Source organism: Papilio xuthus, unplaced genomic scaffold, assembly GCF_000836235.2.
Source record: "Papilio xuthus unplaced genomic scaffold, Pxut_1.1 DF825946.1, whole genome shotgun sequence".
NCBI lineage: Eukaryota > Metazoa > Arthropoda > Insecta > Lepidoptera > Papilionidae > Papilio > Papilio xuthus.
Genome location: NW_013532703.1, coordinates 2,806,359 through 2,823,507, shown reverse-complemented (window position 1 = coordinate 2,823,507; position 17,149 = coordinate 2,806,359). Strand labels below are relative to the sequence as shown.

The window sequence follows — 17,149 nt, the reverse complement described above, 5'->3', positions numbered from 1 at the left end:
CCTATGTGTTCTGCCAGACTGTGTTCTACACCTGTGCCAATTTTCTGCGAGGTTCGTTGAATCCCAAGATATCTTCAAACAAACATTCTTTCATCCATCCATCTAAACATTCGCATTTATAATATAAATACGATAGTTGCTAAAGTTGTTAAAGCTCGTTAAAGCTGTATGTAAAGAATATAGAAGAAAACATTTAAAATCTTTTTTACCACTTTTTCATTGTATTTAAAGTCAGAGAACGAAACACAAAGCGAGTAAGAAGAAGAAGTCCATCTAACGTTATATTTATAGTTATAATCTAAAGATGGTCAATTTGTTTGTTTGTTTTTTGCTATTTAACATAACCTAGATAAAATAAAGAATATTCATAAAGTGTATGTGAGTGATTTTCTATATCATGTACCAAAAAAAATGGGTCATAAATTTGACTAATTACTACGTGTCATAAAGGTTAACGTAGAGGTCGGAATAAACCTCGTTGTCTTAATTGACCAGTTACCTAAGAGTAGTTATGAAACCTTATCATAACATTATGTCATATTTATGTAGGAAATGTCAAGATTTTCATGTTGTGCAACAATGTTTGACATTTCCGGTGGTCAGTTATCAACCTGCATAATATTCCACTGTTCTAGTAAGTTCATGAGTTTCGGGTCACAATTTTTTTGTAATAAAGTATATAGAAAAATATTTAATGTTTTTAATGTGTACAGAATACTAAAAAGAGAAAGAGTAGATATGGGTGTGTGGCATACTATCGTTTGTCACCTTAAACCTAAAAAAAAAAAACTGTGTCTTAACCTTTAATTCGACGAAAGTTTTTGTAGCAAAAAAAACTGTTTTTTTTTATTATATAATAGTAAAGTCATACTAAGGTAATTTTCTCTAAACTAGTTCAGTAGATTTTTTTAAATTAGTTGTTCGTCACACTGAACACCTTCGAATTAAGGGTTAACAAAAATTTTGTCCACGAAGACAAGTAAAGAATGAATTATTACAAAGTTAAGTAAATCTAAAATATTATACATTTTCTATAATATCTCAAGATTACATTTTATAAGAACGTAGATTTTATATCTGAATATGCATATAAAATTGCATAAAAATCGGACAAGCCATTTCCGAGGAGTATGGTAACTGTGACACGAGAATTTTATATATAAGATAACTATAGAGGCTATTTATTATTCATAACTAACTGTAAAAATGTCCATAAAATTTGTCTTTTGTTGCATAACCCTGTTTGTTAATATTCGTGAGTCCCGTTAAACTGCATAGGCAGAGTTCGGTGACCATGAATTACAACGAATCCGGTTTTTGGTCGTCAAAAGAGGTACCATTTGAATTCATAAGTAATTTTAAATGGAACAAACAAGTCTACTCGTCCAAATGTTGATAAGTCTTGGTCTTTCTATATTTGGAGTAATACAGTAAAGTTTTTAAGAGCGTAGGTGGTTCAGGGATTAAAGCACTTGACTTGTAATCTGCAAGTCCTCGGTTCGATGTGTTTTTCTATTTTCGATTTACATATGTACATTCATCAGATGTTCTTACGGCAAAGGAAAATATGATGCAACCTGCACATATCGGTGAAGAAATTCTAAGATAGCCAGCGTTGACAATGGTCTAGTCACGCCTAACTTAAGGTAGGCTTCTAGCAACGGGTATAATAATTAGTTAGTTAGTTATCTTAAAGTATAATACCGCTATCTAGTTTTCAGGAAATATTTTTTTTATAAAAATTAATTCCACTGCCACGCGAAGTGGCGTGTTGGAAACATGTGTGCACTTATTTATCTCTCTTATTTACAACATAATACATAGTCTGTCTCACTCTCACAAGAATATGTCAATGACATTACTCCGCGTTGTATTTTTTCCTTACTAGGAAATATCAAAGAAATCACGTCTTACAGTAAAGAGAAAAAACTTATAAATACAATGAGTTAAATATCACCGATGGGTTAAGAACTTTGTCAGGTGATAGTAACAATATAAACAATGTCTGTTCTACTTTAAATGTACAGTTCGACACTGTTTAGTTAAACACACGTTTTAACTTTAAATATGTATCACCAAAACTGCTTCCGGTATTTCTCAAAATCGCATTTCTGAAGCCTACCCTTAATTATCTTCTATATATATATATATATATATATATAAAAGAAAGTCGTGTTAGTTACACTATTTATAACTCAAGAACGGCTTTACCGATATGGCTGAAAATTGGTGAGGTGGTAGCTTAGAGCCAGGAGACGGACATAGGATATTTATATTTTTTCGAATTTATGCCTTGAAGAGCTGCTTTTTATTTAACTTATCTATATATTAAGTTTTTTTTATATCCACGCGGACGCTGTCGCGGGCGACTGCCAGTATTTTATATAAGGTCCCCTATCTTTGTATTATATTTATAAATAATATTATTCATATTTAATTTTTCCTTCGTGATTTATTCACATATCCTTGACTTTTTAGTATCGAAACATCAGCTCTAAAAATATTGTCATCCTTGTCTTTCTTTGTGAAAAGAACAATAAGGTTTTGAACAATTGTTTCGGCAGTGGAAACCCAAGGCGATATCCTAATGTCAATGCTCCGGAAACATAGTTGTTATGTTACAATACTTATAATGGTTAACTATTACGACATTGGATACCCTGTAATGTGCAGGAAATCGTGAAAGTGAGAAGTACCGTTAGCAAAATAAGTATTTAATAAACATTGCTCTAGTGTTATTTTGTGAGTGTGTTATTAGTAATTAAGTGTATTGTTATAAAAAAAGTTCGTATAATTTCAAATAGAATTGTGGTAGTCAACCAAGACTTTATTAACTTAAAGTCCGCCAGTTTTGCACGTGCCACAGGGCAAAAGGGCGACTGTTCTGAGCATTAAACAGAACAATTCATCAGGTAGGATACCTGAAACAAGCCGAACTCGGCTGTGAACTTCAAGGCGGCAACCCCGCCAACAGCCTAGGGCACAGTGGGCTAATCACCTGCTTGCCCGTACTTTATAGATTCAAGAAACGAACACAGTAGTCAACCAAGGATCAACCAAAAAATTATAGCGGGATCGCTTCTCGCGTTGTCTTCTGTTATTTTTGCTTTTAAATGTTACACATTAAAATGCGGCTATTTAGTAATTTTAAAGGCTTTGTATCTTGATTAATAGAATAGCTATTGTTTTTCACTTATTACTAAATATAAAACTACATTAAACAATTTCGCGATTTTAATGATATAATTTTGAACATGTTTCTGTGATATTTTAATTATTAATATTAATAAATATACGCTGTAGACTTTTTTTTGGCAACGCTACGTTCCAGTCGGTGTCGAGAAAAATATTGGTCGGTTGCACAACCCGTTTAACTGTGGACGCGTCTTATTGACGGTTACGACATCGCAACGCTTTTTATTATTGTCCTTTTATTTTTTTACCATCGACAAAAATAAGACATACATTGGAAATAATGTTACCCATATTCGTATTAATCAAATACTTATAGACCATAAAAAATAGAGCAATTTATTAATTTTAACAAATACTTTTTTCTTTTCTTTTCTTACTAATATTATAAATGCGAGTGTTTAGCTAGATGGATGGATGTTTGTTTGTTTGAATGTTTCTCCAGAAAGGCTCGATGGATCTCCACGTAATTTGGCATGCATATAGAACATATAATATAGGCATAGGCTAATTAAGTTTATTTTACTCCCGCGCAGAAGGTGTCGCGAGCTACAGCTAGTTGCGTTAATAACAAAGTAACAGTTACTTCGTCTCGTGAACGTTATTATATGAAACGGAAGGGAAATAGTGTGTTCGTGAAAGTTGTCTTTGATACGGAAATAACGCAGTTTATCAAAACATTAGGTATCAAGTCAGTTCTCGTAGTACAGTCAGCTGCATAAATATATATGCATTTACAAAACTTAAGACACTTGTATAAGCTTGTGGTTTTTAAAATATGTATAAACATATTTATTAAAGCATGTACTGTTCGGGAGTTAACAGACAGATATGTGGATACATATTCTTAAAGATGTATCTACGATTTTGAAGGTTTGAAATGCATACATATTTATACAGCTGACTGTACAATTAATTTTGTAATCTATCTTCCGTTACAGGTACATAATTACAAATTATTCTTCCATTAATGTATCATAATATGCTCTAACCAGAACATAATGTAGGTTGTACATTTATTAGTAATAAAAAATGGTATAAATATCTGTAAAAATTGCATGTTTCTTCTGTCAATGTCTTTTTAATATTTCGCTTTATATTCCTGACTAATCCCTTATTTACTATATGCATTGTACAAAATCATATTTATTTATATATTTTTTTAATTCCGAACAGATGCCAATGACCCACATCGAGCTCGAAACGACGAAAAGAGAGATGATTTTAGAGTTAAAAAAATCAAAACGCCATTGAAACTGGAGAAACCGATGTTTATTCAAACGGGAATAACAAAAAATGTACAATATTTAAAAAGACGTGATATATTCGTGTACCCAAACGAAACAGAGGCTGTGTTACCAAAGTTCAAACCGATATCAGATGCTCAAATGATGAGAATTAGTGAGATATTAAAAGAAATAACAGAAAGTACAAAGGAGAGTACAAATAGCTTAAGAAAAGGACGTCTTTTAGACAGTACCGCGCAAGCGAGCACTTCCAACCAACAAGAAATCAAACCAGATATTATCAAATCAACTTTAGATCGACAAGATGATAAAAAATGCTTCCAAGGTGGTACATGTGAATTCTTTATGTACTGCTGGATGGTTGGTGGTTTATTGGACGGTTCTTGTGGAGGTTTGCTCAAAGGATGCTGCCATAGAAATTCTAAAGCCGGGATCTTGGGAGTTCAAGATTCGAACAGCTTAGATTATTCATCGAACGAAGGATTGAGCTATGGTCCCGTTATAAATGATGAAAGTAAGTGAACGTAAACGGGTAATGGATTAAAGTCAGTGCCATGCCGCGCTGTCACACTATAATAATCTGCACGCATCTTAAAAAAGTAAAAAAAATGTCTACATTCATAGACAAATTAAAGAATTTTATTTTGTTATTAATATTATTTTATAGCTGATGCGTTACGGTGTGACAGACGGCCTTTTGTATTGCATTGACACTAACATCGAATACGTCACTAACCGAGCTCAGATGTGGTCATTCGGCAAGACATAGATAGATATCAAGAATTTACAACATTTGTTTAATTTTAGCGACGTCCAAGCAGGTTTGATACAATATATAAAAATTTATCTATCCAAAAAATATTTCCATTCCGCTCTAATCTAACTATGTCTTGCTTTCTCACATCTTTTCATACAATATTATTATTGTATATATGCTATTAACACACTAACTTATGTACAGATTTTTATTGCTATACTTTTAATTACAGGCGTTTAAGGTAAGTCTTTTTACTTATATAATCATTACCGAAATACTTTTTTCCATCATAATATGAAACCTTTTTATTTGTAAACAGTGTAAATTAACGAAAACATTAACAACACTGGCCATAACATGTTTAAAAACAAGCAGTAATCATTTAAAAAACAATCTGTTGACATCTCACCTGCGCATACGCATTAACCCGTACATATATGCACAAAATAGCCCCGTGCCCATACGTTTGCGGCTAAATTGATCGTCATGCGCTGGCGCCGGACAGTGAAAGTCAGCTTACGTAACAATCAGCTGAGAGGGTACAGTTCTGCTGGAAAACGAGTACAATCACCTACAAATCACATTTCTCATTATTACTCAAATTTTCGTAGTACTAAATTGTGTTTGTGACAATTAAATTATGTAACGTTACGTACTTTTTTTGTACAATTTTCGGTTTATTTAAAAAATTTGGGTTAAGTTCAATTTTACATAAAAAGTTATTCAACGATTACGATTCCAATCGTTATGGAATCTAGGCTTTATTTTAGGTTAGTGGTATCCTAGAGTTACTTTTTTAGAAAGGCGGAAGGATCAATAAAAATAAAATTACATTTCATATTTACTGATGATAAAAATTTTAGACTAATTCTAAACTTTTCTTAAATTTTGACGAAACCATGTTAATACCTTTATTTAATTTACTATAATTTTATACAACCTTAAAATACAAGCGAGGAAAGTCACTCATGAGCTAATGACACAAAATAAAAGAGTCCATCTTATTTATCACAAAATCTTCCAACAACCTAATAAAGGCTCGCTGTTAGCTCGCTGTTCACTAAAAACGTTGAGAAATCAATAAGCTATAAAAATAAAATAAATCTAGATTCAAAGTTCTTATATGTAAACTAATATTTGTTGGCTTAAGGATCAATGATTCACAATTTCTTAATCAAATATGAAACATACCGTTCTAGTTATCGAAAAACTTTCCTAATAACTAGTTGACTGTACATGGGCAAAAGGAATTCATTATAGATTAGTCTATTCGAAACAGTACTCTATTACTTAGAAAATAAAGATGAAATTACAATAAAGAAATAATACCATTTATGCGTGTTGCATGATGGGTTTTCCAAAAACGTTGGTTAAACGCTTTATTGTGTAAGTTAACAAATAAAGGCATAGTAAAATGTCCGTTTCGCGAAATATTGCAAAAGTATTATGATTCATTATATTACTAAGGCATACTTTTTTATTAAAAATATATTAATGGTCATAGTAAAATCAAACTTAGTTAAATTGCGATTCTTCCGCTTAGGATGTAATTCGCTGTAGTATAAAAAGCTATAAGGATCACTACCCCCCTTTATATCTAGGTGTCTATAATCAGAGAGTAATTCATAAGACCCTTAAATGTGAAGTTTTCTGCCGTTCCATTTTATTCTGAAAACTAGCTGTCGCCCGCGACTCCGTCCGCGCGGAATTAAAACGAAACTATTCGTCGCAGCGTAATGTTATATAGCCTAAGCTTTCCTTTATAAAAGGACTATCCAACAAAAAAATAATTTTTCAAATCAGACCAATAGTTCCTGAGATTAGCGCGTTTAAACAAACTCTTCCGCTTTATAATATTAGTATAGATAGCGATCGCCCGCGATTTCGTCGATGATTTTGCGACATAACATAGACACTCCAATTTTATTATAATATATTTATAGATTCAACCTTTACCTTTCTCTGTGGATCGCTTTCATACAAAGCAAAGTGTATACGATCATAAATCGAAATATAATTTTCTTGAGTACTGATGCATTACGTTCATCGATCACATAGAAAGCGGGCGAAATACGGCGTGTATCAAATTATAAGTGACATCGACACGGAGAATAAACTGGACATTTATGTCTACGCAAAAGATATCGACATGAGAGTATTTTAAAATGAAACAACCTTATATCCATATCCCACTGTATGTGGGGTTGGTGCAACTGTTTTTTCTCTCCAAATTCTGTTTGATCATTTCTTATTTCAGTTGGCACTCTCTACTTAATTATGTTATCTTTCACGCAATTTATGTCTTATTCCAAGCCTCTTTCGGTATTCGTTATAAATAAGACATCTAAAGTACAAATTAGAATAAAGATTTATAAAGCAAAATGTTATGTTTATTATTATTATGAATAATTTAGAAAATCAATAGAACAGTGTTGAAATCTTATAATCTTCTACGCAAGAGACACATTTGATAACTCTTAGAAAATGAAATGAAAATATTATGGACCTGGTATGGACTAAACTCCCCAGACCATACCTGCCAACAAACGTTCAACAGCCAACGAAGTTGGAAGTTGGCCATCTGTTGGCAAATTATAATAATAATATATAGTTAATATATAATAAGTAAAATATAATAATAAATACCATCAGGTTATTATCCTCATCGTGACCAAAAAATCAACAATTATTATGACATCATAATTCCTTAATAAGGGACTGGATTACGTCACTTTCACGCAACTGTAATTGCTCCACTTTCCTTAAATAAATATAAAACCTTGTAATACCAGTATCGGATAACACTTTACGCAATATTTTGATTGCTGAAGCAAGTTTCCGAAGATGCAACAACTTTTTCGCAGAAGTATAATGCACCGAACATTCGACATTCTTTTGACAATTTTTGTTTATAACCCAAAAAAGATAATATTAATTATAAATGGGTTCTTTGACTCGATTTGGTCCCATTTAATATTCCAAAAAACAACATATTCAAAACCCAACATGACTTCTTTACAATTACTTAACTCAAGTTAGAAATGAAGAATATTTAAGCAGGGAACTAACAAACCGCTAAGTAACTCTAGACCGCTCCATTACAAAAGCGTATTATATTAGTTCCGACAAAGAATCTGCATAAAATAATAAAATATGTTTCTAAACGCGTAAGTAAACGGTGAAAGGCCGCTTTCAGGAAGTAGCGGAAACCACGCGTCAGCGAACGCGATTGGTACTGCTTATTTTTATATAGCCTAATTTATAAGCAACAGCGAAATAATATAATATAAAAGAATTTCTTTGATCAACCTTCGAGTGTTCAGTGATTCAAGATATATTAGTTAACTAAACAAAAACCTACAATAATACGACAAAGAAGAAGAATGCTTCGTTTTCATTTAGTTTAACTTTCAATGAGACATCTAGTATTTGTTTACATAAAGTTTTTACAAATAAAAATTATCGTTGTATGTAAAGAGTGAGTAATTTAGTAAAAGGCAGACAATAGGTCCCCCAGTGTGATACGGGAATCTACTTTGTTTTATACTCTTTCTATTTATTCAATTTTTTAATTCCTTATTTCCACTTTCTCGTGTTCGTCGTAAACATCGACCCACGGCTAATTTTCTCCAAATTTTCGCTTTCGCTTGTACCATTGTTCTATACACGACTAATCTTGTTTTGCAGTAATGATAAAATTACGGACTTAAACGTTTCGGTTTATATTTTTTAAATTGTTACGTACAACGTTTAACTATTTGTATGTCGAAAAGTTGGCGTGAAATGGTTATTTACGGCTAGTGATTGTTTTTATTTACTAAATTTGTGGTTAGTCATGACTATAATGGGAGAATTTTTGAGTGGGTAGTCAAGACTTCGTGTTGTGGAGTCAAACATGGTAGGAGTAGAATTGTTTGGTCTTACCGTTTTTTAGTACTCTTTCACATTTTAATAATTATTTTAGGTTAATCTTTAGCATAATTATTAAAATATTATTTTTCGCTTTGTTTTTCCGCCATAAAGATTTGTTAATTAATTAACAAATTTATAGTGAACATTAAATTTTTGACTACATAATCATTGAAGATGGCTCTTTTTGTCTCTGTCTAGATTCCTCTCCATTTAATAGAGGTTGACCATCAGCTCAGCGAATTTTGAAGTCGGTTAATAAAATAGTTATTCGAAGCTCTCTTTATCTATGGTGTTACCTAACATTAGGCGCCATGCTATAACCCACTGATCTCGTATAAATATTGGTATAACCAACCGGTATGCGCAGATGACAATTGGAGCCAAAAGTTGGCCAAACAAAAGTGGTACTCAGTCGACCAACTTTCTCTCATAAAATGACATAATACATTATCACAGCAACGTTACTCAAGACTGGTCGATAGTCGGCACACGTATACAAACATAGCTCACTGTGTCGATCTGTTCGTACAGCGACTCCGAATGCGGACGTCCCAAATTACTTATTATGTAATAGTTAACGTATCAAAATAATTGGTGCCAATAAACATGCTGCTATTGATATTACACGCTTTCTTAACCTTATTTAAAGAAACCACATAAAACGTGATCCAACAACACCTTTTTATGGTTGTACATTATTTTAAAACTAGTTAAATATCTTAAATAATATCAATCTTTTTCTTTAGACCATATTTCGCTGCTATTAACCTAAGATATAGATTTGATTGTACTAAATCACTAACACACGTATTTGAGTGCTGTATTAAGTTATATTTAAGGATTATATTAAGGATTAAATTTACTCTAACGTTAATTAATATTCGAATACTAGCTGTTGCCCGCGACTTGATCCGTGCGGAATTAAAAAAAACTTAATTAGTAGCTTATGTGTCCTTTAAGACTTTGATCTGGGTATATCCATGTCAAAAATACGAAATACGCTCAAACAAACATGCATCTATCCATCCAAATATTCGCGTTCATAATGTAAGTAATAGTAACAAGTATGATAAGATTTAAACAAAAAAAACTGTTACCGTGTTTCCAAATGTATTGTCAAACATGTTTGTCCAATTTGTGCAAAGTGTGTTGCAATATTCCCCAAGTACCAGGTTAACATAAACATCAAATATTGATCCTCACGCGTGCGTCGTTGTTGCACAAATTGTGTAACCGATGTCAGAATAGGAAGCTAGCTCTGCTGAATTCTAATGCAAGCAAACTGGGTCGTATTGCCGTTCATTATTTATATATTCCGAATGGATTTTTAGTGTCCTTGAGAATAATTAGTATACGACCTTGCACTTGTTCTATTTTTTAGTTTTATGTCTTACTCGTACATATTATTGTAGTCACTTTAAAACGTATAGTTATATTTTTGACTTTTTCTTACATAAACAAGTTCGGAATTGTAAAATTTACTTTTACGGCATTTCTTTTTTATATTAATACCTTTAAGTTTTGACAAATATTATGACTCAGCCAGTTATGTGAATATTTGTTACATAAGTTGCATGTAAATATCCAAAAAGGAACTTAGCTTTTTTATCGTATTTTGGGTAAGAGCGTTAAAGTTATTAAAAGTTAAAAATGTTATAACTAAATATAGCCATTCTTATTCAACGATAATTTTGCATATTAATGGCGAATAACTTTTTTTTTGTTCCTAGTAGTTTTAGAGTTTATTTATTATATTATATGAAAAAAAGTTTGTCTAATTATATATAAGTGAAGATATATATAATTTATTACTTACGTTGAATCATTTTCAAATTCATTTTTATTTCTTACGTACTTCAGTTGTCGCCTAAGTAGCTCATGTGTTCCAGACTATGTTCTATAGCTGTGCCCAACTTAATCAAGATCCGTTGAGCAGTTCCGTATGTACCTTCTTACAAACATTCATCCATCTAAACTTTCGCATTTATAATATTACTAAGATTTCATATGTTTATTCACGGATTCACGTCTCAACGTATGGAATAAAAGATGCATGAACTTCGTAACATGTTACAGTATTGAGGCATTGCATAATTGCATTGCGGTCTTTGTGATGGTATCGAATACTCTAAATCCCTCCTTGATCCTCAGAGTGAAAGCGGCTCACGGATGTGCGCTTGCGCAAACTGCGAATGACTTCGATAATGCATGTTTTCGATTTTTAAAGTTCCCGATTTTATGACCATTTTTATTGATCATTTGAGAATAAAGGATTTGGGATTTAATTTGTTTTCTATCAATTAGTATATTGTTTCGTGCCTTTATTTTAAGTGTGTGCCTTTATATCATGTTTCCATTATATTTATTACTAGCTGTCGCCCGCGTCTCCGTCCGAGCGAAATTAAAAAAAAAAACTTAACCAATGTTTTTCCAGGCAATATTAGGAAGATTAGTAAGATAAGTCTTAATTTATTACACCCCTAAAATAATCCAACCCTCAAAACCAATTTTACTTTTGAAGTTGCGCTTTAGTAGTTAACATTCAAAAATGTGTGTGAAGTCAACCAACCCGCAATGGACCAGAGTGGTTGACTAAGGCCTAGTCAACCCTCAATTAGGGAAAGTTAAGCCCCTTAGTACGAGCTGATTATGAATAACATTATTACTAGATCGCACTTTCACTTTATTCTGTGTAAAATCATAAACAAACAGCTGTCAATCAAAAGTGCTATTGTGACATCTAAATCGGTGATATAAGGTGTAACTAAAAGTCGATTTGTCGGTCCTCCGGCCACGCATATCTCCGAGAGGCGATCCGAAGGCATAAGCACGTTAGTGATAGCATTGTAACCGATGCCAAGCTACCGTGAAATTATGTACGGCGACGTTTGCGCAACGTCCCAAGATTACGTTGTAAGTCCGTTGATCACAGTCTCCAGGCCGCGGTGAAATTTTGAAACAAAGGTGAACACAAACTCGTCATTTATATGAGTCATTAAAATTTTTAGATCTTCTCTATTGCAAAATAGAAAAACGTAATTACTATCTACTACTATAATTATGTGTATATTTCTGCGAATGTTTAATTTAATAATAATTGTGGGGCTTATTCTAGTGCTTAACTTAACTGTTATGTATAAATATATGTATGATTTAGGGAATATTATTTAGAATCAAATTATTTACGCTTTTACGATACTAGCATGACTACAGCTTTTAATTATAATATTGTTTTTGTCCTTAAAATTATTTTTCCGACTCCTAGTACCTTTGAATTCGGACATATTTTTTATTCCAAGCATAACCTTTTTTACGTAAAAGGTACACGATCGTTATAATTCAGTTTGTAATAAATTAATTTTTTTTGAAACTATTGGATCTCTGCCATATAATGTATAATTTCTTAAGCCATTCAGTCCTTTACAAGCATAATTTAAGTTATAATTCGTAGCCTTACTTAACTTCTACTTGATAAAAATGTTTATTGTTATTTTCTCTAAAGTTTGTGGTCTTAGCTTTATCCAGTAATTTGTACAGCGGCTTATCATTTCATATCTAACAGTTGTATTAAGGAAGGAAGGAAGGACAGATGTTGCCCCTGATTCCATCCGGTACGTTGCGTAATGTTTACATTAGCTCAAATAATATTCATAAATTAACATAGCCTAACAAATTCTAATGGATTATTTATTACAATTCTTAATATGTATTTAAATATTAGTATATCATTGAAATTATTTAGCTTCTAAAATTGGTACGTAAAAAATAAGTTGATTTATGATGATTAAAATAGCCGAATATTACAACCTATAACTGTACCGTCTCTACGTCGATTCGTCAATTCCCTAAACCAGACTATTAATTGTTATTACTAATACTAACATTATAAATGCGAAAGTTTAGATCGATCGATGAATGGATGTTTGTAAGAGGTATTAAGGAACGTATCAGCGGCTCTTGATTAAATTTGGCATAGATGTAGAGCATAGTTTGGAAGAACACGTAGGCTACTAATCAAGTTTTTTCAATCCCGCGCACACGGAGTCACGGGCGACAGCCAGTGGATCAATAAATTACGATATTACTGTTACTTCTTTTATATTTAAATTAGGATCTAGAACGGTTATAATTCCACTTGTGTGATAGTTAACTTAATTTTTATTACTTTGACAGTTGGAACAGCATCTAAACACTTTCTCAAGTCTACGTAACGACCTGTCCATTAACCACATACTCTTTGAGACTTGGAACCGTATATAGGAAAATGAATGTCTTCCTTGCCACTTCAGTGCAGCTAGTGACAAGCTTTCCTGCGTCTGGTTATCGATATATTAACTAGTTATTTTAACTATTAGCATCCGAGAAAATATTGTTTTTCATCTTATACTTATTCTCAAATTATTTGATTGAAATATGCCTTTGTTGGATAATTTTATCTACATTTGAAATGTTTTATCCATAAAATGAACAAAAAAATGGTTCGTTTTTCAAATATTGGAAATAAATAGACCATTTATTACTGGTGTTTTAATTTTTGTATTTATGTATGTTTTTAATACTCATGGATATTGTGAAGTCAAAATGAAATCGATACTTTCTCAGTTATTTCCTAAACATTAAATAATAGATATGTATAATGTTGATTGCTTATCGAAATCGACATTTAACCCGAATCCATGCACGTCACTCGAGCAATTCGCAGCCGCATGCCGCGCGACGTGAAAGTTCAAGTTAACACAACATGCACTTGGATCATCTCTCGCGTACTCTTTGCGTAATGCAATAAAGGAAGTGACATTATCTGGTAAACTGTTTATAATAGCTGTGTGAAAATACACATAAAAACACGAAAACTTTAATTTTTATTGCCTATGGGTTCCTTGCTATCGAACAAACCCGAAAAAGGCAAGCAAAAAACAAAATTTATATACAGGCAACATTTAGGCATGGTTTTTATGCTTAACTAGCGATCGCCCACGTCTCTGTCCCCGTGGAATTAAAAAAAAGTCATAATTAGTAGCCTATGTTCTTTCAGACTACGTTCTATATGTGTGCCAAATTTCATCGAGATCCGTTCAGCCGTTCTGCAGATACCTTCAAACAAACATCCATGCATCCGTCCATCCATCCATCTATCTGAACATTCGCATTTATAATATTAGTAAGATTGAATTAACCAGAGCTAGACCACGATCTCACCTAATATATACTGACAATGTGGTCGAAAGATGGTTCTCAAAAACATATTCTGTATGTTTATTTAAATAATTTTACTGGTTGGAATGATAATGGGTTTAAATTGAATAGATAAATCAGTGGGTCTTACAATTGCTTAGATTATCTTCACCATTATGTCGACGCAAGTTTACGAGTCGTTAGTCAGAATTTATCTATAATCTAAAGGAACATAGAATTATGATCTCTCTCATAAAAAGATATAAATCGTAATACCCCTAAAGGTATACTTTCACTGAGTTGTAAAAAAGCAATATTTTTATGACTTAAGTATTGACTTATTTTATGAAACTCGTAGAAATTACATGCAGTTTTCATCGTCAGTAAATCAAAACTAAAATAAACATAATATTACTTATTGTATGACCATTTTGGTAATACAGATTTGACACAACATAAATTAATTCAACAACGTAAATGTAAACTTGTGTGGGCATTTTTTTTTATATTAGTACTGATTTTTTTTTGTATTTATTGTAATACTGACCATAGAACGTCGTTACAATGTTCCGTTAGTGAACCGTTATTTCTTTTTAAACATTAAGAATTTTAAAAAACAAACAAAAAACATCGATTACTAACTAATAACTCAATACTGACTTGACTTAAAGTCCTATGTCCCCGTAGTAGGGCAGAGGGCGTCCACAGTGCGCCTTCTACTGTGGTCGTTTCTTGAATCTATAATGTTCGGGCAAGGAGGTGATTAGCCCACTGTGCCCTAGGCTGTTGGCGGGGCTGCCGCCTTGGAGTTCAAAGCCGAGCTCGGTTTGTTTCGGGTATCCTCCCTGGTGAATTGTTCTGTTTAGGGCGCAGAACAGTCGCTAGAATAACTCAATACGCATATGCTTAAATTTCTAATCAATTCAATCACTTTAATCGTTGTTTTTTAGCATCACCTCACTTCAAAGCTAAAACTAATGTCAAATGTTATTCTATTACTAAGGGTTGATTCCTCAAACCAAAATGTATGTATCATACCGTCGTCCCTGTAATTATCTTTGACATAACAGAGATAACAGTATGTTTTAAACGGGGACATTGGTATCGGAAACCCACGGTAAATTTGTTTTTGCGCTACTGTAACATTAAGTTCCTCTTACTATGAATATATTTTGAAATATTACATTGTGTTCTGGTTCTGCCTATTGTTGGATCTAGTTTTGTAATAATTCTATCCAGGTTAATGTAATGTTATATTTCCGGTTTGTTAGTTAAAGTAACAATGAGAAGTATTATTAAGTTCGTTTGTCTGTAAGAGAATAAAAACAAAGACATCTTTCTCAGACTATTTTGAGTCATCATTTTTAATTTATTTTATGAAGCATTGTTGTTTTGATATTTAGAATAACGATGTTATATTACGGGCTGAAAAAAAACAAAATTAGTAGTCTATGTGTTCTTCCAGGTTATGTTCTACATCTATTCTAAATTTTAGTAAGATCTATGCAGACGTTCTAGAGATACCTTCTAACAAACATCCATCCATCGATACATTCGCCTTTATAATATTAGTTAGGTATACAGATACGAAAAAACAATTTATAAATAATTCACTGTCTGTATGTTTGTATTAATACCTGAAAATCAAAAAGATACTCGTATATATTTAACTAAATTGACCTAACTTTGTTATTTTAAAACTTTTACTTCAACATTTGTTATTTCTTTTGCGTTTCATTAGTTATTTCGTAATTGTATCAGGAAATATTCGTGTTCTTATATACATAAGATAAGCGTGCTCCAATTAAATTGCGTAAACGGCTTATATCATGTTTTGCTAACTTTACGAAAAAAAGTTTAGTCAGTAACGAATATTACTTTGAATCGGACGGTATTTTAGTGCAGTGTTCCTTTGACCTTTGTTTGTTCAAAGAAGTGATATGTGCTATTGTTAATATATTTTGTTTTGAGTAGAAATCTATATTTTTTTTGTTACTGAGTACTCACTGTTTGCCTTGAAGAGGCATTTACATGTTAAGAAATCTCTAGAGATAGAAAACATAATTAAGTGTTGACTAAAATTGCTCCATAGTAAAAAGAATTGTGGGGTCTTATGTATATTCATTTATGCGTTATTGTGTATTGGTAGAGTATTTTTAGTAACGGTTGTTTTTTATACTTCTGTTGTCTGTGAAAAAATAGTTAATAAACCAATTACACACTTCATATTCTTAAGTGGTAGACGCCAGCAAGAACGATATTTGTTACACGAATGGGTTGATTTTACCTGTGCTATACCACGACAATATAGAAGACAGTGTGATACAGTCGCGTGGAAGCAATTCCGAGTTTCATCTGATGAATGTACGTGCCGGATGCCAAATTTTAGTCTACTTTCCCTTAACGATTTTTTTCTTATAAGGAAAAGATGAGAATGGAAAGTGCATTTGACGGAGGAACGTAGCATTTTTAGAGGATGTACCCTTTCTATGTGTAGGGAGTAGAAAAGTATCTGCAATAACAGATTTCGATGGGCAGCGGTTGCTTAGTTATTTCGGTGAACATAAGTGTCACTTGCAAAAAATAAACAAAACAATCTGGATTTTATCATGTGCGTACGTTAGAATCGTTTATCTGATAAAAGAGAATCATAGTAATGCGTTGTAATTCGAATTAATTTATTTGTGCAAGGACTAAGTAATTTAAATTACCCATTTAAAATATAATTGCTTTGTTTGAGATTTATTAATTTTAATATTGAGGGTCTTTCCTTTCTATACGAGGATATTGAAGTAACCAATCTCCTGTTTACATTTCGTAAGTCCAACTTTAATGTTTTGAAAGTTTTACCAAAAACTTACACAAC

At 32.2% G+C, this 17,149-nt stretch overlaps 1 protein-coding gene across 2 annotated transcripts in view; it reads left to right on the top strand.

Moving 5' to 3' along the window:
- The window catches only part of LOC106124343 (uncharacterized), a 30,163-nt gene that overhangs the window by 7,211 nt on the left and 5,803 nt on the right, over positions 1 to 17,149 (top strand). For both annotated transcript variants that reach the window (XM_013320903.1, XM_013320902.1), the window contains exon 2: positions 4,369 to 4,953. In XM_013320903.1, the coding sequence (XP_013176357.1) occupies positions 4,369 to 4,953 (585 nt within the window). The remainder of the gene's footprint in view (positions 1 to 4,368; positions 4,954 to 17,149) is intronic.